This window comes from Embiotoca jacksoni, unplaced genomic scaffold (genome assembly GCF_022577435.1).
Source record: "Embiotoca jacksoni isolate LCO1_2020_lvr unplaced genomic scaffold, fEmbJac1.0.p SCAF_13, whole genome shotgun sequence".
Classification (NCBI taxonomy): domain Eukaryota; kingdom Metazoa; phylum Chordata; class Actinopteri; family Embiotocidae; genus Embiotoca; species Embiotoca jacksoni.
In genome coordinates, this window is record NW_027185263.1 from 9,771,990 (window position 1) to 9,791,193 (window position 19,204).

Below are 19,204 nucleotides of genomic sequence, written 5' to 3' on the forward strand. Positions count from 1 at the left end.
AGACTTTCAGAGCAGGCTCGGCGACCTCCGTCTGGAACCATTACAACGAGCATGTGCAGGAGGGGCAGCAGGGCACTGCACTTTCTTTTCTTCTCAGCACATCAAAGAAAGCATGAAACAGAACCTGTACCTAGAACCAGTAATTTTCTGCATTATTATTTAACTGTGGATTGTGAGAACGTGGGAAGTCATTAGAAGCTACAATAATGCATCTTGGTGAAAATGCTTTTCATCTTGCTTTCCCCATTCAGGGACCACTGAATCAAGTAATCCCAGTGATGTTGTGTGTCAGAAATCCTTGAGATTTCCACGACTCCCCGGGGAAGTGATGCTGCCCTTATCAAATGGAGCAATACAGCAAGGTCCCCTTACACATTGTTAAAACACTGACAGAATACTGATAGAAATCTCTGACTGGATGGCAGTCACTCTTCTAAGCCACGAATATGAGTTCTAAAGGTCAGGCGCAGAATATGACTATGAAATTATCAATCATCTAAATGCTGTGCGGTGTCCATGGGGAGTATATATTATAAACGAAGGGGAGAGCTCATAATATGTGAAGAAAAGATAAAGATATTGAAAGATGGGTAAACTGTTTGGATAGCAGCATTTGTGATACGAAATCAAAATTTCTCTCAGATTACCTAAATTGAATACTGGAACAAAAAAATGCTTCGTTTTGAAAACATTGCCAGCCATTCATCAGACATCAATATCAACAGTTGTTTTTAATCTTGAATCCACGATGAGGAACTTTACAAAAACATTTGCCGAATTATCAGCTTTTGCTTAGCCTGCGCTCACTATCAGATATGCACAAAGATGTAGCCCTCGGTTAGAAGAGTTAAACCAATTTCCCAGTTTATTCTTATGATCTGCGCTAATTGGATATAGTTATTTGAAGCTATCTGTCTCAAAGCTGCGGAGAAACGATTCCATTTTCTTTGAAGACTTAATTTATGCATTACAAAATTCAGTGTTGTGACATAATGTCTTACAGGAATAATATTGCTTGTCTCTAATGAATGTGGAAACAAAGTATTTATCAGAGTAATAAAATCAAATTTGCTCAAATTGCCCATTATTTCTGTAATATTTTATTTTATCGCTCAATCCCAGATGCCAGTATGACAAGCTTTCTGGTGAAGTTCTGGCATCAATCACTAACAAGCACAGAGGACAAAACAAGGCCAAATAATGTCAAATGTTTCAGTCATATCTTACATATAGGCAAGTGCATAATGCTATAATGGGGTATAATGCACAGACTTTCTTCTATTTAGTGGCTTGCATAAACAAACCAAATGAGAGGAAAATAAGATGTATTGTCTGCTGAGTATTCATTGACCATGTCCAGTATATACTGAAAATCTTTGACAATTGTGTGTACAATATGTTTAATGTGTTTGGTGCCTTTAAGAATCTATTTTGTGTGTGTGTTTTATATTGTCCTCCTACATAACAGCATAAGCCATTTCAGCAAAAACCACAAAACAACATTTTACGTTAAAGTGAAGAAGCCCTCCAATGGCCACAGTAATTATGATGGTAGCAAAGGAGGACACAGAGGGAGGAGATAAAAAAAAAAATTGTACTCCCACAAGGAGGACTGCTGTTAAATATATGTATGTTTAAACTTAAGGCGTTTATTCAAGAGTGTCAATTCATCTTTCAGTCTTTTTTGTGTTTGTGTGATCCCTTGGTATCGTTCTTCCTGGATGATTTAGATCAGGAGTGTCAAACATACGGCCCGTGAGCCAGATCCAGCCTGCCAGGGGGTCCAGCTCGGCCCGCCGGATGACTTTGCTAAGTGTGAAAATTACAGAAAGACATACATTGCATTTCTATGAGAATATGGAGGTTTATGAGTACAAATGTTTTGTAATTTGTTTTTATTATTATTATTATTTTTTTTTTTTTTTAAATCGATCCAGAAATTGCTTCAAAAACAGCATAAATGCGATGTCTGCTCTGGAGGCAGAAGCGCTCATTGCCACAGGCAGCAGCGCTCGCTGTCACGTCAAACGCGTCATAAAGCGAGGGAATACAAGCAGATAAACAGTGGGCTGATGTCTGAGTTTTTGGTCTTTATGTTTCTAGTTTATTGTAGAAAGACCTTAAAATAGGGTTTATCATCCAAAAACCTTCACCAATGATTTAAACAGAGAAATATTGTCGTTATTATGCTATGATTTTACTGGTCTGGCCCAGTTGAGATCAAAGTGTGCAGTATGTGGCCCCTTAACTAAAATGAGTTTGACACCCCTGATTTAGATCATCACCAATGTAATCAGAAACTAAGTGAGTCATTGCTCTGAATTTTGTTGGTTAGTCTTAACAAAAATAATAAATAATGATATGTGCTGCAAAGATCCATGTCCGTTGCACATATCTGCTTTGCACCAGATATTTTCTAACCACAAAGCTTCAGCTCTACACGTACAGTGTGACTCATTCTGTCTGTGTGGCTTCCTGTGAAGATAGGTCATCCGGTTCTCTGTCTCACAGTCTCTGCCGTACTCTTTAGCCTCAGTCGACAGGGTGCTGTTTCTGTCTTTGCTGAATCCCTCAATGGATTTGGCCTGATTGATCGTAATGAGTTTGGGGAACTCAAACATGGCTGGAAATGTACTGGGAACGGCCTTCTCTCTTCTGCTCCTTGCCTCTATTATTCAAGGTAAACCTGGACGTCCATATGTGCATGTGCGGTTTCTCATGTAATATACCAGTAGAAATGGGATATTCAGCACGGATTTGAAATGTGTATTGGCTTCTGGTGTGACAAGCTGCCTCAGTATAATGCAATGATTTTATCTGCCTGCATCCTAGCGGACTGCAGCCTTTATTAACAGCTTCAAAGTATAAGTGATTTTGTCTCCCCCACTTTTCTTGCTTCTAACACTATCTGATGTGCCTGACAGGGCTCCAGAATGTTGACTTCGACCATTATAAAACGATGGAAGCTGCAGTAGGACAGAACATTACCCTACCTTGCATTGTCAAAAATGGTACTGATTTCAAGATTGTCAGTATTGAATGGAGTAGGAAAGAAAATGAACGCACAAAGCTGGCTCTATACAGCCCAGGTCATGGAGTCCATCTATTTCAGCTTAATGTCACCATCGAGATTGAATACAATGATGCAGAAAAGTTGATGGGTTCCTATCTGCACCTTCCTGAGGTGACAAAATGGAACAGCGGCAGATATACTTGTGACGTTACAGCTTTTCCTGATGGCACCATCAGGATTGAAACAGAGCTAACAGTAAAAGGTAAGCACGAAGCAAGTACATACAAACCCTGCCTACATGCATACGTCTACCAGACCACACAGGATTTATCATTTGGACAGAAATGTACAACATCTTTCTATCTTATTGTCCATTGCACATATTTCATGTTACTCCTGATTGCATCACAGTGCTCCTCCTCAAGCTAACCTCAGTAGTTATTTACTTCGGAGCAAATGCACCTGATAATTGCAGGAACACATCTCGGAGCTTTGTTTGCCACAAGACACTTATTTTCAATCTACTGTTTGGCCCTTGTGTTGTTGTTTTTTTTCCCTCATCAGCCATGTAGTTGTCACATTACACGCGCTCAATAAACCCTTCTTTTTAGCTCCAAATGAACTGAAGGGGAGTTATGATCATAATAGAGGCAGGAGACAAATTACAGAAAGGTGGTGTTCATGTGTATGACATCTGAAGTGGCAGCAGTTTTCTATTTGTTGTGTTGTTAAGAATTCAAATGAATCTCACTTTTCCTCCACAGATGACATTCAAATAATGTGTGATGTCAAAAGTCCGGTCGAGGTTCATAATGGAGAAAATGTGACCATTCGCTGCAAAGCATTCTCTAATCCTCAGTACAGGTGGACCAAGGTAAAAGAAACTAGAAAAAGAGCAGCCCATTCCTGCCATTCCAGTGAATTTCACTTCAATGAACATCAAGACGATCTCTGACATATAAAAAACATAACAAAACAAAAAAATATTTTCAATATGGTTTTGATTTGCTAAATAATCTCGTTTTTCCCCAGAACAAGACGCTGGTGTCAGACAATGGATCTCTGGAGCTCTGGTGGGTGACTGATGCTGATGCAGGGGTTTACACACTGACTGTCAGCACAGGAAACAAAAGTCTGCACCAAGAGTTTACCATCATGGTGCTAACAGCAACCACAAGCTTAAGGACAGGTGAGGCTCCCCATTTCTTTGCTGCCATCTGCCTCTTTTATGTCGTACGCAATTCCATTATTTCCGCAGGGCTGGATTAACAATCTAGTAGAGGGCTCGAGAGACTGAATGATTTAATAAATTGCACTGGACTAGAAATCTGATACTTGAACTTTTGTTATTATACTGTAGCTCACTAAATTTAAATTTTTAATTAGCTGAAAGGAAGGAGAGAGATTCAAAGGATTTTGGAGCAGACAGCCACGTTATGAGAACGTACCAATAACTATGAATAAATTGAGAAATACTCTACTTTTTTTTTTTTTTAAAGTGAAACTGTATTTCATGCAAATCTGTTGCCACATGGGATTAAAGTGAATGCTGAACTAAACTCAGCTAAAACAGCATTCTCCGTTTTAAAATGTAAAACAAACAAACTGCATGTCGTCTCCCACCACTGGTTACTATATCGTTTGTGTGGGTTGCACTTAGACAGTTAAATAATCCCCCGGTCGTCTACGTTCCCATCCTGCACACGTTTCTCATGAGAATTCGAATACGAGACAAAAACACAAACAGAAGCCACAAAGACATCAGAAGTCACTTCCTGTTCTTCCTTTCCATCTGCCTTCAAACCACAGGAGCAAACACGCTCAGCAGAGTCGCAACAGCAGCTCCGAATCATGGCATGGGGTGAGAGCACAATCTGTTGGACGGATTGGAGTAGTGCATCAAATGAAGTTTTGAAAAATACTGGCAGAGGCCACTTGAAACAGCTACAGTGCTGGAGCAGACCACACTGCTTCACAGCACTGGACTGCATTTAATATGCTTGTAAATTAGCAAAATGTTGCATAATTCCAGTCCCTCGTGTTTCATTGGACATGTTAGCTCTTTAGATGTGTGTATTGAGGTACGCATTGTAGAAAATGTGTTACATACAATGAATAAACTGTTCTAATTAACTAATTAAGTCTATATACACCATACTATCGAATTTGCAATTCATGCTTACACCTTCGCCTCAGGCAATCTGCGCCCACGGCTTTACAGTCCAGGCCCTTGAATGATTTTACTTATATTGATTATGTATGTGCTCATAAATGCCAACTTGGCCCATGTTTTAATGATGTATCACTGTGCACTGGGTATTTTAATGTTTTCTGGTACCTCATTTATGACTCCTGCTCTATTTTTAGGTCCAATGTGAAGTTCATTAAAAGAATTGTTAGACATTTTGGGGAAATGCCTAAAAAAAAAATTATTGTTTAAAGAATTATTTTTTTTAGGCATTTCAAAGCATGTAAAAGAATTACAACTGTTTTACGGGGTTTGTGTCCCCGACTATATCTTAGAGGGAGCAGTTGCCAGGCAACCAGCACTGTCTCAAAGAAATTATTGTTCCCCGCAAAAATAATTCTTCCACTACATGACTCCTTGTAGAACCACAACTTGTCAGTTTAATATATCTGTTTGTGTTGGGATTTAACAAATAACATGTTATACTGTACAGATATGAGTGACATTGACTTCAAAATGTATCTCTTGGCAAGAAAGTGATCCAGCACATTTCCCAACACATCAAACTAATAGGGGTTTCATTTCAATATTGTATTGATACATGTATAAATAAATAAGTTAACTTGTCAGGTGTATGCAACATTTATGACAGGTTTTTATGACAGTGTTGGTCAGTCTTGTTCTTAACTATCCCATTTTAGTGCAGTAAAAATGACCAAGGTGAGATGAATGGACTTTATTTTATTACCTAAAATTATGCTGACAAAGTTTTGCTTTGCGGACATAATATGGAGTTAAAATAAGGTATAAGGTCAGCATATTGCAAAAAGTTTAAAATCGCAATAAAAATCAGAACGGGACTCAAGTAATGTGATATTTTCATATTATGAGGCATGTGGTTATTCCACCCCTGCAAACTATGCAAGAAACTTGAATATCGTCAGCGTGTACAGATCAATATGTGATTGATAGGCCACTGTTAATCTGAAACGTGCACAGATTTCCAGGTCACGTTTCATTTCTAGAAAGGGAGTGTTCTGGAGCTAAAAAAAAAAAAAAAAAAAATGTTATACTGCAGTGACAAGATCAAAATATTACAGCACACCGTTGCCGGCTGCATGTTTATCATTCCTTGTTTTGTTACAGTGTCACCACAGGGTTTGACCGAGTCAGCAGACATCAGCCATACCACATCTCTGACCTCTCCTATAAATTCCACACATATCAGTGTTACATCATCCCCTGCCACACACTCTGACACCAATCACTCAATCAACTCTACGACTTCAAGTCATGCCCATACAGTGTTCAGATCAACACAGGAAGTGGCCAGTGATGAGAGAAGGAATGAGTCCAACACAGTGTACCCAGAGGATATTTTCTCCACAAGGCTGAAAGAGTCCAGCACCGTAGGAAACATGTCGGAAAACACTGAGAATTCTGATGCAACTCCAACTGTGAGCACGGGAAGGACAGCGGTAGTCACAGAGGACAAAGGTAATACCTGATAGTTGTATTGTTTCCTTTTCATCCATGACTGCCAACTGTCAAAAATGTTATATTGTGTATCATGAGTCAGTCTCTAGCTGAGACGCTGTATCTACTTTGTTTTGTTTGCCTGAAATTGTCTTGTTAGTGATGCTATTAGACGGTTTAGAGCCTACAGACTGCCAACAGTGTGGGTACCTGTGTTTGTAGTTGTCAAACCAAGGCCACATGGCTAAGAGCTAAACAATAAAAACTGTTTTTAAAGCAGCAGATAACTATGCAACAGCAGAGCTAAATGCTCAACAGGCAAAAACCTGAAAGCCACAAGTGAATGTTAGCTACAGTTTCTGTATCTTCACCATTTGCATCTTCATCCCATGTGGAGCCTTTACAGATTTCAGTATTCTCAGCCCAAGGCTAGGTGCCTTTTTGGAGGTGCAAAAGTCATTTAAAAAGGAACTTCTGGGCTTGGTGCACAACAAACTGAGGGGCAAGATTCCAAGACACACTTTTCTGCCTCAAGGATTTACATTTATTATCAATATTTGTTGGACCCTGCTTGGTCACACCAGAGCAAGTAGATCAATATGTTAGGAACATATCTATAACTGTTGCTGCCCTCCAAAGAAAATCACCACTTTTATCTGTTTCTTAGATACCAAACGGAGTCATTGGTTAATCGTGGTGTTAATAGTTCCAATGCTGGTATTGATTGCTGTGGTCGGCCTTCTCTTCAGAAGACATATCCTAAAGAAAAGGTAAAACTCATTGTCTATAGATTCAACTAGGCTCCACACCTGTTTACACTTCATATTTGTGCTCTAACTCTGCCTCCGTAGAATGGATCTCCCACCTCCGTTCAAACCTCCTCCACCTCCAGTCAAGTACACAGCTGCAAGACACAGCGAGACTTTCCCCATTTCGAGGTGTAACTCAGTGACAAAACATGAAGATATGACATAAATGTTCATGATGATATGATAGTGCAGTAATTGCTTTTATCCAAAGCAACTTACAATAAGTGCATTTCAACCACGAGTGTACAAAACCCAGAACAACAAGAATCAAGAAAATACAATTTCTTCAAGAAAGCCAAACCACAAAGTGCTATCAGTAAGTGTCATTTTAAGTGCTACGAAAGCTCTACTGCTCAAGGTAAAGTCAGAAGAGGTGTGTTTTTAGTTTGCGGCGGAAGATGTACAGAGTTTCTGCTGTCCTGATGTTGTTGTGGAGCTCATTCCACCATTTAGGAGCCAGGGCAGCAAACAGTCGTGATTTTGTAGAGTGTTTAGCTCGCAGTGAGGGAGCAACAAGCCGATTGGTAGAAGCAGAGCGGAGTGAACGAGCTGGGATGTAAGGTTTGACCATGTCCTGGATGTACACTGGACCCGATCTGTTCACAGCACGGTACGCAAGTACCAATGGTTTGAAACGGATGCGGGCGGCTACTGGTAACCAGTTACAAAATGTATTTACTTTCTTTTGTGGCCAGTTTTAAACTGCAATTCCAACCCAGTCACAGAAAATTGTGCAAATGTGAGCTGTGTATATAACTAGAGAGAAGTTTAAAGTTAGTGTCAATAAAATGTTTTTATGGATTGCTTTTACTCTGATGGAGACTACAGATTTTCTGATGTTTTGTAATAAATGTATTAAAATTTAGCATGTTTTTAACTGTTGAAAATAATAATTAAAAAAAAACTGGATTAATTTGACTGAATTGATTATGAACTACAACACAGTAGGTGCTTGTGTTATTTACTTTTTCCACGTGACATTTTTGCAATATTATGTATGCAGCAGCAAACAAGCATTCTCTCTGCTTAGAAGAAAGCACGCTATGGATTATTTACTGCACTTTCATTTCCCTTAAAGATCTTCTACTTCTGCTGTAATAATGTTATTGTGGTTTTCATCTTTTAAACTTGTGATTGTTTTTTTTGGCCCAGAAGCCCAAAGACTTCCTCTAATGTACTTCTTTAGTGGTCATGTTGCATCTCAACAAACAGCTCAATATCAAAGACCACTGTTGTCCCCAGCTACCACAGAGTGACACCCCGAGCGGGGGCTAAAACCGCCAACCACATGGGCTAAATGGTAAACACTCACTAACCACTTGATGCTATTAAACACACAAAAAAGAAATGGCTTTTGGAAAAGTTACAGATATAAAGTTTCATATTTTGGAGTATTTAATGTTTTTTAATTTCTTAAATTAATTTATTATTATTAATGTAATTTATTTGATTTGATTTATCACCTGCAAGCCTTCTGAAATGTACTTCAAAATTTTGCAGAATATATCAAGTGGACCCTGCTTAGTTACTCCCAAACATTTATATATTCTCTCTCTCTCTCTCTCTCTCTCTCTCTCTCTCTCTCTCTCTCTCTCACACACACACACACACACACACACACACACACACACACACACACACACACACACACACACACACGTATTTAGCTGTACTGAGAAACCTAACACACTGCAGTTTGTTTTCTGATTTTCCGACCACACTAGCAAAACCACAATGTGTACTGTCTGTATGCAAGATATAAATTCTAGACATACATAACTCTGAAGCCTCTTGTGCAGAGACAATATAATGTATAAAGCTGTGTTGTACTGTACTCAAACCAACTCCAGGTGTGTGCTTGTTCTTTCATGAGGCTGTGGTGACTTGCTCGCCATTGGGGGTCGGAAATTTTAAGTATGTATTTTAGGGTTTGGTCTAATACTTTTAGTTTTAGGTTTTAAAGGTTGTGTTGAGAATCTGGTTCATTAAATTAAATAATTTGGGTTGTTTGTAGCCGTCCTAAAAATGTTAATTTACAATGTTTTAATTAAAACTGAATTTACAAACATTTATAAATAAGTGACATGTTTATATGATAATACTGTGATCTATGTGGAATCATATTGTCTGTGGCATACAATACTCATTCTGCGTGCCTCAGAATGAGGTTACATTGCTTCCTGTTTGTAACTGAAGAGAGCTTTCAAAGCTCTTTGATAGCAGAGGTAACTAAGGCTGGTAAAAATAGACTACATTGTAGCACACCTCACTGATTACACACGGTCATGTCCTGTAGCCTCACAGCAACCGTGTCACACCGACGACCCGTTTTGTTCAAGACAGCTGGAATATGGAAAATAGACAAGGTAAGACCTGAACAACTTTTGGAATTTTTAAGATTATATTTAGATTTTCAAACATCAATCTAATATTTCTACACTGTATATACGTGTGGAAATATTTTATGCAAGCCTCAGTATAATTCTTCAAAATGTTGCTTTCGCTACAAAACAATAAAAAGTCAATCTTTTTTAAAGCACGTGTCACAAATATGGCAGAATCATAGGTGAAAGTGACAACTGGAGGTATCTATCAGAACTTTCACATATGTAGTCATACATTGCTCTGTCTGTTGTAGTATCTCACATTTAGGACACTTATAGACTGATTTATTTATTAATTACACCAAAATTAGAATACATTTATAGTGAAACTGTGATTTATGAGGAAAAAGGAATTTCTTGTGGGGGATTAGATGTTACTAAAAACAACCCGAGATGTTCCTTATGCAGTAAGACATGAGAGATGCACTTTTCTGTAACATATACTAATAATTTTAGAAAGCCCATAACATTTTTTTCAGTTTTTTCTTTAATTTCTCATCCTAAAAGTCAGGGGCTGGAATTTTTCAATATTGTTTGAGTAATTCATTGTATGTTTGTCACCAGCACAAAAGTGCTGATGTATTTTTAGTTTTCCGTTTTTATGTTTCTGTTTGTTATTGACATGTATGAAGAACAATTGTAACAAATGTTTTAAAAAAAAAACATTTCACTTTCCATGTTTTGAGGTATTAATGGGCATTTTGCGTTTGTGTCATTTAGAATGTTTAACTGAAGTGATCGGTCTGCTGCTGTCATCTGTGGCCCTGCTGATCTCTTTGTGCCTCAATGTCATCTTTTGTGTCAGACGAAGAGCCGCTTTGTACAGAGGTATGGTAGAATACATAAGGTCAAATTTGTTTGGGATATAGTTTTTCTTTTTTCTTTCTTAATGCAGTCACTGTTAATTCTTACTCTCTCAGACAACAGGGCGTTCTAATAATTGCTAAATATTTTCTTCACAGACGCAGATGAATCCTGCTCCCCAAATATTTCTGAAGAAGCAATGTATGTTGTTGGTATTTAATTTTTTTATTATGCTTAAACAATGTGTGCATGTCAGCTAAGTATAATTTAGTCCTGCACATATTAGTTTATTGTAAGTAATAAGAATTATTTCCATGTATTTTCTTCTCTACAAGTTACACCGTACTGTGGGAATTGATTGTGAAATTGTTCTTTCATATCTTATTGAAGACTGTCACAGAGCGAAGGGCATTATTTTCATGACCTCAATCATGGAGAGCAGCAAGAAAATCCCCGCAATCATCATGAGCAACAGGAAAATCCAATCTATGGAAACATTAGTACAGACAGAGGTGAGCACAGGCCTACATCAGTAAATGTTTCTATAGTACCATGGTATGACTCAGTGGAGAGCAAAACATATTTGTATGAACTGTGCATGTCGTATTTAGTATGTTTTCACAAATGTCACATACGGCCATAAAACATTCAAAGCCTGTATTAACACAAGCTGAAAGTTCATGGATCAACTCTAAACAGGTCAAACTTTAGAGCATAAAAAACAGCATTTTGCTAAACCTTTAGAGCTGCCTTGCTTATAGTGTTTAGTCAGTAGAAGAACCTTTAAAAAGACGACTGTGTCTTACTCCAGGTTCTACGGAGGACTGTTATGAGACGATGACCATGCAACGCAGAAAAAATTGTTTGAAGGTAACTGCTGCTCGTAAGCCCATTACAATCTCTACATTGCAAGTTTGTGTCATTGGATGTACGTCATTTTCTATTTCCAAACTTTCTTATTACATAATTCTGACATAGTTTTTATTAGTTACTGTACGTTATGCTGTTGCGTACTTTGCTATGTTTGTGACTTATCAAACACTAGATAGCATGTGTAGGGACTTTGGATGTATTTTTCCATGAATGTAGTTCTTAAATAATTCTCACATTGTTTTCATACTCTATATAATGTTGTTGCGTACAGTGTAATGTAAGTTATACATCAAACATCTAAAAGCATGTGAACGGACAGACAGCTTTATCTCAGAGCGAAAAAAGGATGCGTTGTGGTTCTGTGCACTGTGGTGCAAGGTTATTTCTCCTTGACGTTTTTGTTTTTACTGATTATACCTGATTTGCACCAAGATTTTTGCACCAAATGCATGCTCGGATGGACTGCATTATTTATTCTCTGTAAAGCTTTGCATCTACAAAACGAAACATGACATCTAATGATCACATTATGCACTTCAAGGTCAAATACAAAAACGAGTCGTTTATGATCATCATCTAAATCTATTGCTTGAATATATTTGGAAAATCCTAGTTATTCTCGTACACTTATTGTTCTCTTCACACTTAAACAAAATATATTCAAACGGCATAAATGTTGTTTAAAAACACACAGTTTAAACCCATGCTGGCATATTTGCTTTCAAAACGGAAGGCAGTTGACATCAGTGACACATTGTGGTCAATGAAACCGTGAACCAATGAGCACAAAATGTTCTAAAAATAAACTAGAAGAACTCAAATACATGAGAACACACTCAAGAGCAATGACCTCAGATACTGGTGCATAGTGCTGCAGCATTTGTTTTTTTAAAAATATCATAAGAAATGCCAAAAAGCTATTTTATTAATTTATTTTGTCTGTGTGGTCTGAAACCAGCCTTTAGACCCTGACCTGAATTACGCCTCGTTGGATCTGAAGATTGCCGGGAAACGCAAGAAGAAGCATCGTCATCAGCAAGGCCAGACGCAGGGACGGAACCAGCATCAGGATCAGCTGCCGGTCCACCTCACGCCTCCCGTGAATACGTTCTTGGAGGTGGACGCTGACACGGACGCTAGCCTTCCTTCCAGAGACACCAGCACCATGGTGTCACACAGCAGCATCTACCTGAACAGTCAACAGATCGCCCAGGAGGCAGAGGAAATAGAAAGGGAGAAGTGTATAAACATGGAGAGGGAAAATGTGGGTTGGGATGGTATAAGAAGGCGCGAGGATGTGGGAAGTAGAGAATGGAGAGGAGATGTAGAGAGTGAGGAAAGAAAAGTTAAACAAGATGGTAGCAATGGGAATGTATGTACACAGCTGTCAGAGGCAGAGACTATTCAGAGCGGCACCGATCGTTTCCTTAGCAGCTTTAGCCGTGATAGTGACCAACAACATTAGGCAGGTATCGTGTTAAGACTATTTTCTTGTTTTCAAATTGAATTCTCAGCCAACCCTGAAAAAGCCAATAAAACTATAGTCCATAACTGCGTCTGCAAGTCGCCGTCAATATTCAACGAGCCTCGCAGAGTTGAGCAATTTCCTCTGATGCAGACAAACTACCTCTTGAACTCTCCACGTTGAGCAACAGAGGAACAAAACTTTACCTTTTCTGTGCAGAGGATGGAATAAATGTATAGTATGTGAGGGGAAAAGGAAACTCTGTGTATGACATTTAGAGGTCAAGGGCCACGTGGAAATTTTCAAATTATTGTGAAAGACATGAAAAACATCAAATAATCACAGGACACCAAAACAACTTCCACTGTTTTGATGTCTCATAATCAGATGGCTCATAGAAAGAAAAAAAAAAATCTTACATCTATTTTCCATGTGGTGTAGGCATTAGCCACGAGCTGAGAGGCGATATTTTTCTTGCCTCAGCAGATGCAAATCTGCCTCTCAGCTATGTTAAGACTGAAGATTACATAAAAGGAAACAAAGTAAAAAGGAGAAAGCTTCAAGTGGGACATAAGTGAGGCCATTTTACTCTCCCTGTGGGCACATTGTTTTATATTCTAATTGTCACCCACTGAAGATTTTCCACTTTAAAGCTATGATAATGGTCATTACCTTTATTATCTATTGCACTTATAAGCTAATGCACCGTTTGCTTAAATGATTATTTCCCTTATTAGTAATCTTCACTCTGGCAGGATAATTTACTGCCCTGCTATCCACAGTGGAACTAAATGAGCTCTGAAGTAAACTCAGCTGGGGCTGTAGCACACTGACTGTTTGTTGACAGGTTTCCCATAGCTGATCGTGGCCTACTTTCCTTCTATGGATTAATTTCTGGCCTCTGGAGTTTGGGATGTCACTGTTGAACACCACTAGTAACTGTCACATCTGAGTATGAGAAGAAAAAAAAAATACACATTTTCAAATTTCAAAATATTTAATGCTTCCATAAAGACCGTCAAAAAAAAGTCCCACTGAAATTGTAATAAGTATCCATTCTGCCACCATTGCCAAGAATCCTGCAATACATTTTACTGTGTGCTCTTTCACTTGGTCGCATGGAATATTTCTTTGGCTGTTTTGGGTGACAATAAAAAGGGGACATATTTTTTTACCCAGGTAAATTAGAGCTAAAGCTTTTCCGTTTTTTTTTCCGTTTTTTTTTTTTTTTTTTATGGCAAATGAAAGATAAACCAAAAAAACAAAAAGGCATATGTCAGGACAAAGAGTCATAAAAAAAAATTATATAAGGTAATAAAAAGAAAGATTGCCTCCATTCTGGCACAAAAGTACTTCTGTTGTCGTTGTTTAATTTAATCAAATTCAGTAGCTGGTGCTTTTGAATGACATGAGAAGAGCTGTGCTCAATGGAGTTAAACCCAAAAATGCACACTGCACTGAGGGATACTTGAACAAGGAAGTTATGAACCTTTTCTGTTTCCCACAAATAAGGAACACATGTTTAAGCCAAATTATAGCATAATAACAATGTTCCTCAAAATGTACTCTGTTTATTTTAATCCATACTCTGGAGAAAAACAACTCTGTACCAAGTTTGATTTGTTGTACCTCTACTGCAAACATTTATGACATGTACTGTATTGCCACTTACCTGAGCAGGCTCCAAGAAGACCACGAGGTTGGCTCTGCAGCTGCCATGTGATTAACATAACTGCTTCATCTACTTCCACCTGTGCTTATTATTCCACCTCAGAAACAACTTCTCGGAAGGCAACTCGGAGACACTATGGGATGCCAGTGAGACTTAAATTAATAGTGCGTGACTTTTACACATAAATGCACGTCCGTTGCATTCAAGCTCTTGCCAAATGAGTTTACACAATGCTGATTAATTCTTAACAGCGCAAAATAAAACTCTTATGTTTCGCGCAGGACGCTGAGTTTCAAAATAGGTTGCCTGTTCCCGCGCTGGCCGAATTAATGCAGTGGAAATTCTGCGCGGGATGAGCATGCGCACTGAAGACTTACGACTTCGACTTCCGGTTAGGCTTTTAAATGAGGCTGGTGGCAATTCAAATTGTATGAACTGAATCCAATTGGGACACTGAAACAATTCATTTAGCGGGGTTGTTACGATCAAAAGAGTTTATCTAGTATGTCTTAAGAAAAAAAAAATTATATTGCATAATGATTTCATGTTTGACTTAAGGGGCACTTGAAAATAAGATTAATAAGATTAAGTTCCTTCTACTGTCTTGGTCCAGCTAAAAGTAACAGTCTATTTGAACGGGGGGGGTTTATTGGAAATGTAAAAGTCTTTCAAAACCTTACCAAGTACTCTTATTTCTTCGTATAACTATATATAAAATGTATCGTCAGTAACTACACAATGCAACTTCAAAAAGTGACTGCAAACAAAAAAAACTGAACTTCCGCTTTTGTAAACCGGAAAAGGGAGCCGTGTTTTTTTTTTTTTTCACTAAGTGATACCTCTTCACGGTCTGAGACGATCTTTGTTACGAACATGGCAGCGTCCGTGTGAAAGTCATGCCTTTTTAATTCATCACCTGAATCGGTTCATTTTGAAAACAATTAGCGGAACCATCCAGCCCACATGTAAACCACAGCCTGCGGAATAGTTTCCTTCAGTCACTTCAGATTGTCCAAAAATTGGAAAGACCGTAATTTAGTGTGTTCCTTCAGCTGACTGGCTCTCATGTTAGCATATTAGCTCACCAGTCGACAACTTCAGACGGAATTTGTGATGGATCCAGACCAGCAGATGAGAAATGTAAGTCTCATTAACAGCTACATGAGGGATATATATATATATATATATATGTAAAAGAGCGCAGCTTGACTTTGAACGGTTATGTGTCCTGCAGCTCCGGGATTTCCTTCTGGTTTACAACCGCATGACTGAAATCTGCTTCCAGCGATGCACCAGCAACTTCAACTACAGAAACCTCACGATGGACGAGGTACGGACACTGGAAAGCACAATTCATATTTAATGACGTGTTACAGCGTTGCACGTCACCACCACTGTCACGAAGGTGAAAACCACCTGTTGTCTAAGTGTGACATTGTATGTTGTACATTGGTATGTGACAGACTACAGCAAGGAAAGTGTGGGAAAAGATCAATTACTGCTGGTTTTACAAAGACTACTCGAAAATGACCTTAACAGACTTGTTGGTACCCCCAGAAAAAATAAAGATAGATAGATAGATAGATAGATAGATAGATAGATAGATAGATAGATAGAAAGAACTTTATTAATCCCACTGTGGGGAAATGTCGTCACAGCAGTATGAAAAGAAAAAAGGTGCATACAATAACAAATAATTACAAATACGTATACAATAATAAAAAGAAAAAAGATTGATAAAAACTTTTTTTTTTTTTTGAAAAAGTAAGACCAATGAATAAATAAACACAAACTTTAAATACAAAAGTAAATAAATACAACTTGGAATGAAAACAAAAGAAATGTGCCAGGTGCTTTGACATGCAGTGCTTCATTATTTTAGGCTGGTGTTGAACAGCCTTGACAGACCACCTGCGGTCGCCCTCTTTCCTACACCGGTGGTGCAGCAGTCTGCCACTGAAGGAGCTGCTGAAAGCTCCTGCAGTCTCACGGAGAGTGAGAGGTGTTGTCCGTGATTGATGTCAGCTTGGCCAACAACGTCCTCCTCTCACCCACCTCCTCTATGGAGTCCAGAGGACTGTCCAGGACAGACTCGGTCAGTCGTCTCCTGTCCGTCTCTGCGCCTGCACGGCTCCAGCAGACCGCTGCACAGAAGATGGCCGACGCCACCACAGTGTCGTAGAATGTCCTCAGCAGAGTCCTTCCGACCCCGAAGGACCTCGGTCTTCTCAGGAGATGGAGTCGACTCTGGCCCTTCTTCAGTCTTGTAATCAGTCATTTAGCTTGTGTAAATAGAGAAAAGTGATCACTCTGCGCCATGGTCAGCGTGGTGAAGACGATGATAAGAAACGGAAGAGGAAACAAAGCAAAAAGTTGTCTGAGAAGATCAGAAAGAAAATTATGGACAATCATGTTAATGGTGAAGACTGTGAGATCATCTCCAAGCAGCTTCATGTTCCTTTGACGACAGTTGTAAATATTATTAATCGTTATTTACTCACTACCTCCGATTGCTTGTGTGTGTGTGTGTGTGTGCGTGTGTGTGTGTGCGTGTGTGTGTGTGTGTTCATTCGTTCAGGAGCGCTGTGTGGACAGCTGTGCCGGGAAGCTCATTCGCTCAAACCATCGCCTGATGGGCACCTATGTGCAGCTGATGCCGCGGATGGTGCAGCGCCGAATGGAGGAGATGGAAAGCAAGGCTGCGGAGTATGCCAAGGCAGCAGAGGCAGCAGCAACATCTGGAGCTGTTGGGGCCGCAACCACAGAGGCTTCACCAGCATTTCAATCTCCACCCCAACAAGTAGCTTCACTCTTAACTCCCTCAGCAGCTGATGTTGGCGCAGAGGTTCATGGCTCAGTCTTAAAGCCTGCGGGATTAGATTTTTCAGCTGAGCTGGATGCTGCTGCACCCAAATCCACAACAGTCACAAAAGTCGCATTATCAGCTGCCCCACCACTCACACCTACGACGGAAACCGTAAATCCCTCGATGCTTAATGAAGCTGGCAATGGACCTTTATATATAGCAGGAATTTCTCAGCCGCCACTGGCTGGTGCCCGAATTGATTCTGCGAGTGTGGCGCCTTTGTTTGTGCCATCTAAACCAGCGTCTTTACCGGTGGATGTACCAGTGTTAGCAGTAGCACCTACAGTGTCTAAATTGGAGACGCTGTCAGGCCAGGAGAGAAACTCAGAGGTTCCCCCGCCAACAGGCCAGTAGTGATGGCCAGTCTGCTTCAGAGCAAGTGGTGAAACTGTGACATGGTCCCAACTCCCACCACAAACAGCTGAGACCAGATAAATAGCCTGTCATTGACCGACCTCATTGGGAATTGATCAATGGATTGGCATATATTATTACATTATGTCAATTTCTTAACAGCTGCTATCAACAGTGTGATATTGTGTCATAACACACCAACTGCAGTCTCTTTAATGTTGCCATTTACTATTGTTTTCATGTTGTAAATTAAAAATCTTTTCAGGTGTCTTCCTGCAAAAACAAATGAAAAGAAAAAAACACATTTGGCTATGTTAACTTGTGACTTGTCACTTTAAGTCTGTCTTTTTTTTTTTTCTACCCTCATGTAAACAAATTTAAAAACCTTCATTATTGCTGAAAAAAAATCATGAGTAACAATTTTGGTCTGTGATCTAGCAGGAATATAATCTGAACCACTATGGTGAGAGAAGTCAAGAATGTCTCATGTTAGAAAATAGCAGTAATTTCTGACACAGTATTGAAAATATGTCAAATAAAAACTATCAGAAAACTCGAAAGTGTAAAATGATTTATTGTTTGGTGATGAGAGGCAGAAACAGGATGTTGAAAAGTGATTTTAGTAACTGCAGTATTATTGTCAGTCAGAGCTCTGCAGGGTTCACTCAGCAGTCTGCAGCTTTGGACTGAGGACAACTCGGCAATTTTTTAATGAAGCCGGGACGGCTCAGTCCGATAGTGACTAAAACACAGTCCTGATTTGTTTTGAAAGAGGATGCTGTAAAATCAAAAACAACACCATCTTCAATAATCAAACGAGTTTATAACTTTATGTTTTTGTTGGTTTTTTTACATGTTTTCTTTATTTAAAATCTTCCTGTCACAACATGTTACATAGAATTGTTTAAATCATTAAAAGCTATACTGCTGCCTGATTTCTTTACGCAGCAGCAGGGCGTATGCCACATGCCGTCAGTGTTGTGGGTGTGAAACAAGTTCATGACATTTGTCACATCATAATCTCCCTTCCCATCATTTCCTGTCTTTGCATCAACAATGTTACGTTCTCTCTAATGCGGTAGGAGAGCCCCAATGAACGATTTTATAACAGCAATCCAACTGGCTTTATACCTCAAAAACAACCTTTGTTACAGTACATCAGCTGTGAAAGTTAAGAATTGTAGAAGTAGTTATTTTTTTTAGGTTGAGTATGAACATTAATGCTGCTTGGATGATGTAGTAGTCAGCTGTTTCGCCCTGTTTTGCCGTAGAGTCAGAACAAATGAGATTTATCGGCCCT

At 39.1% G+C, this 19,204-nt stretch overlaps 3 protein-coding genes across 3 annotated transcripts; all 3 read left to right on the forward strand.

Moving 5' to 3' along the window:
* Nucleotides 1-2,530: 2,530 nt before the first annotated feature.
* LOC138196367 (T-cell surface protein tactile) lies at nucleotides 2,531-8,408 on the forward strand. The gene is made up of 7 exons (XM_069146339.1): nucleotides 2,531-2,680; nucleotides 2,925-3,275; nucleotides 3,778-3,887; nucleotides 4,046-4,202; nucleotides 6,348-6,698; nucleotides 7,345-7,447; nucleotides 7,529-8,408. Exons 1-7 carry the CDS (start codon nucleotides 2,599-2,601, stop codon nucleotides 7,650-7,652), a joined length of 1,278 nt encoding a protein of 425 aa, XP_069002440.1. The 5' UTR covers nucleotides 2,531-2,598; the 3' UTR covers nucleotides 7,653-8,408.
* A 1,340-nt stretch (nucleotides 8,409-9,748) lies between these two features.
* Nucleotides 9,749-14,387, forward strand: LOC138196368 (uncharacterized). Its single transcript, XM_069146340.1, has 6 exons — nucleotides 9,749-9,852; nucleotides 10,591-10,698; nucleotides 10,833-10,875; nucleotides 11,065-11,186; nucleotides 11,486-11,544; nucleotides 12,506-14,387. Exons 1-6 carry the CDS (start codon nucleotides 9,837-9,839, stop codon nucleotides 13,010-13,012), a joined length of 855 nt encoding a protein of 284 aa, XP_069002441.1. The 5' UTR covers nucleotides 9,749-9,836; the 3' UTR covers nucleotides 13,013-14,387.
* A 1,144-nt stretch (nucleotides 14,388-15,531) lies between these two features.
* On the forward strand, nucleotides 15,532-18,457 carry timm10b (translocase of inner mitochondrial membrane 10 homolog B (yeast)). Its single transcript, XM_069146341.1, has 3 exons — nucleotides 15,532-15,824; nucleotides 15,919-16,014; nucleotides 17,263-18,457. The coding sequence occupies exons 1-3, from the start codon at nucleotides 15,798-15,800 to the stop codon at nucleotides 17,902-17,904; spliced, it is 765 nt and encodes a 254-aa protein (XP_069002442.1). The 5' UTR covers nucleotides 15,532-15,797; the 3' UTR covers nucleotides 17,905-18,457.
* The last annotated feature ends 747 nt before the right edge of the window (nucleotides 18,458-19,204 follow it).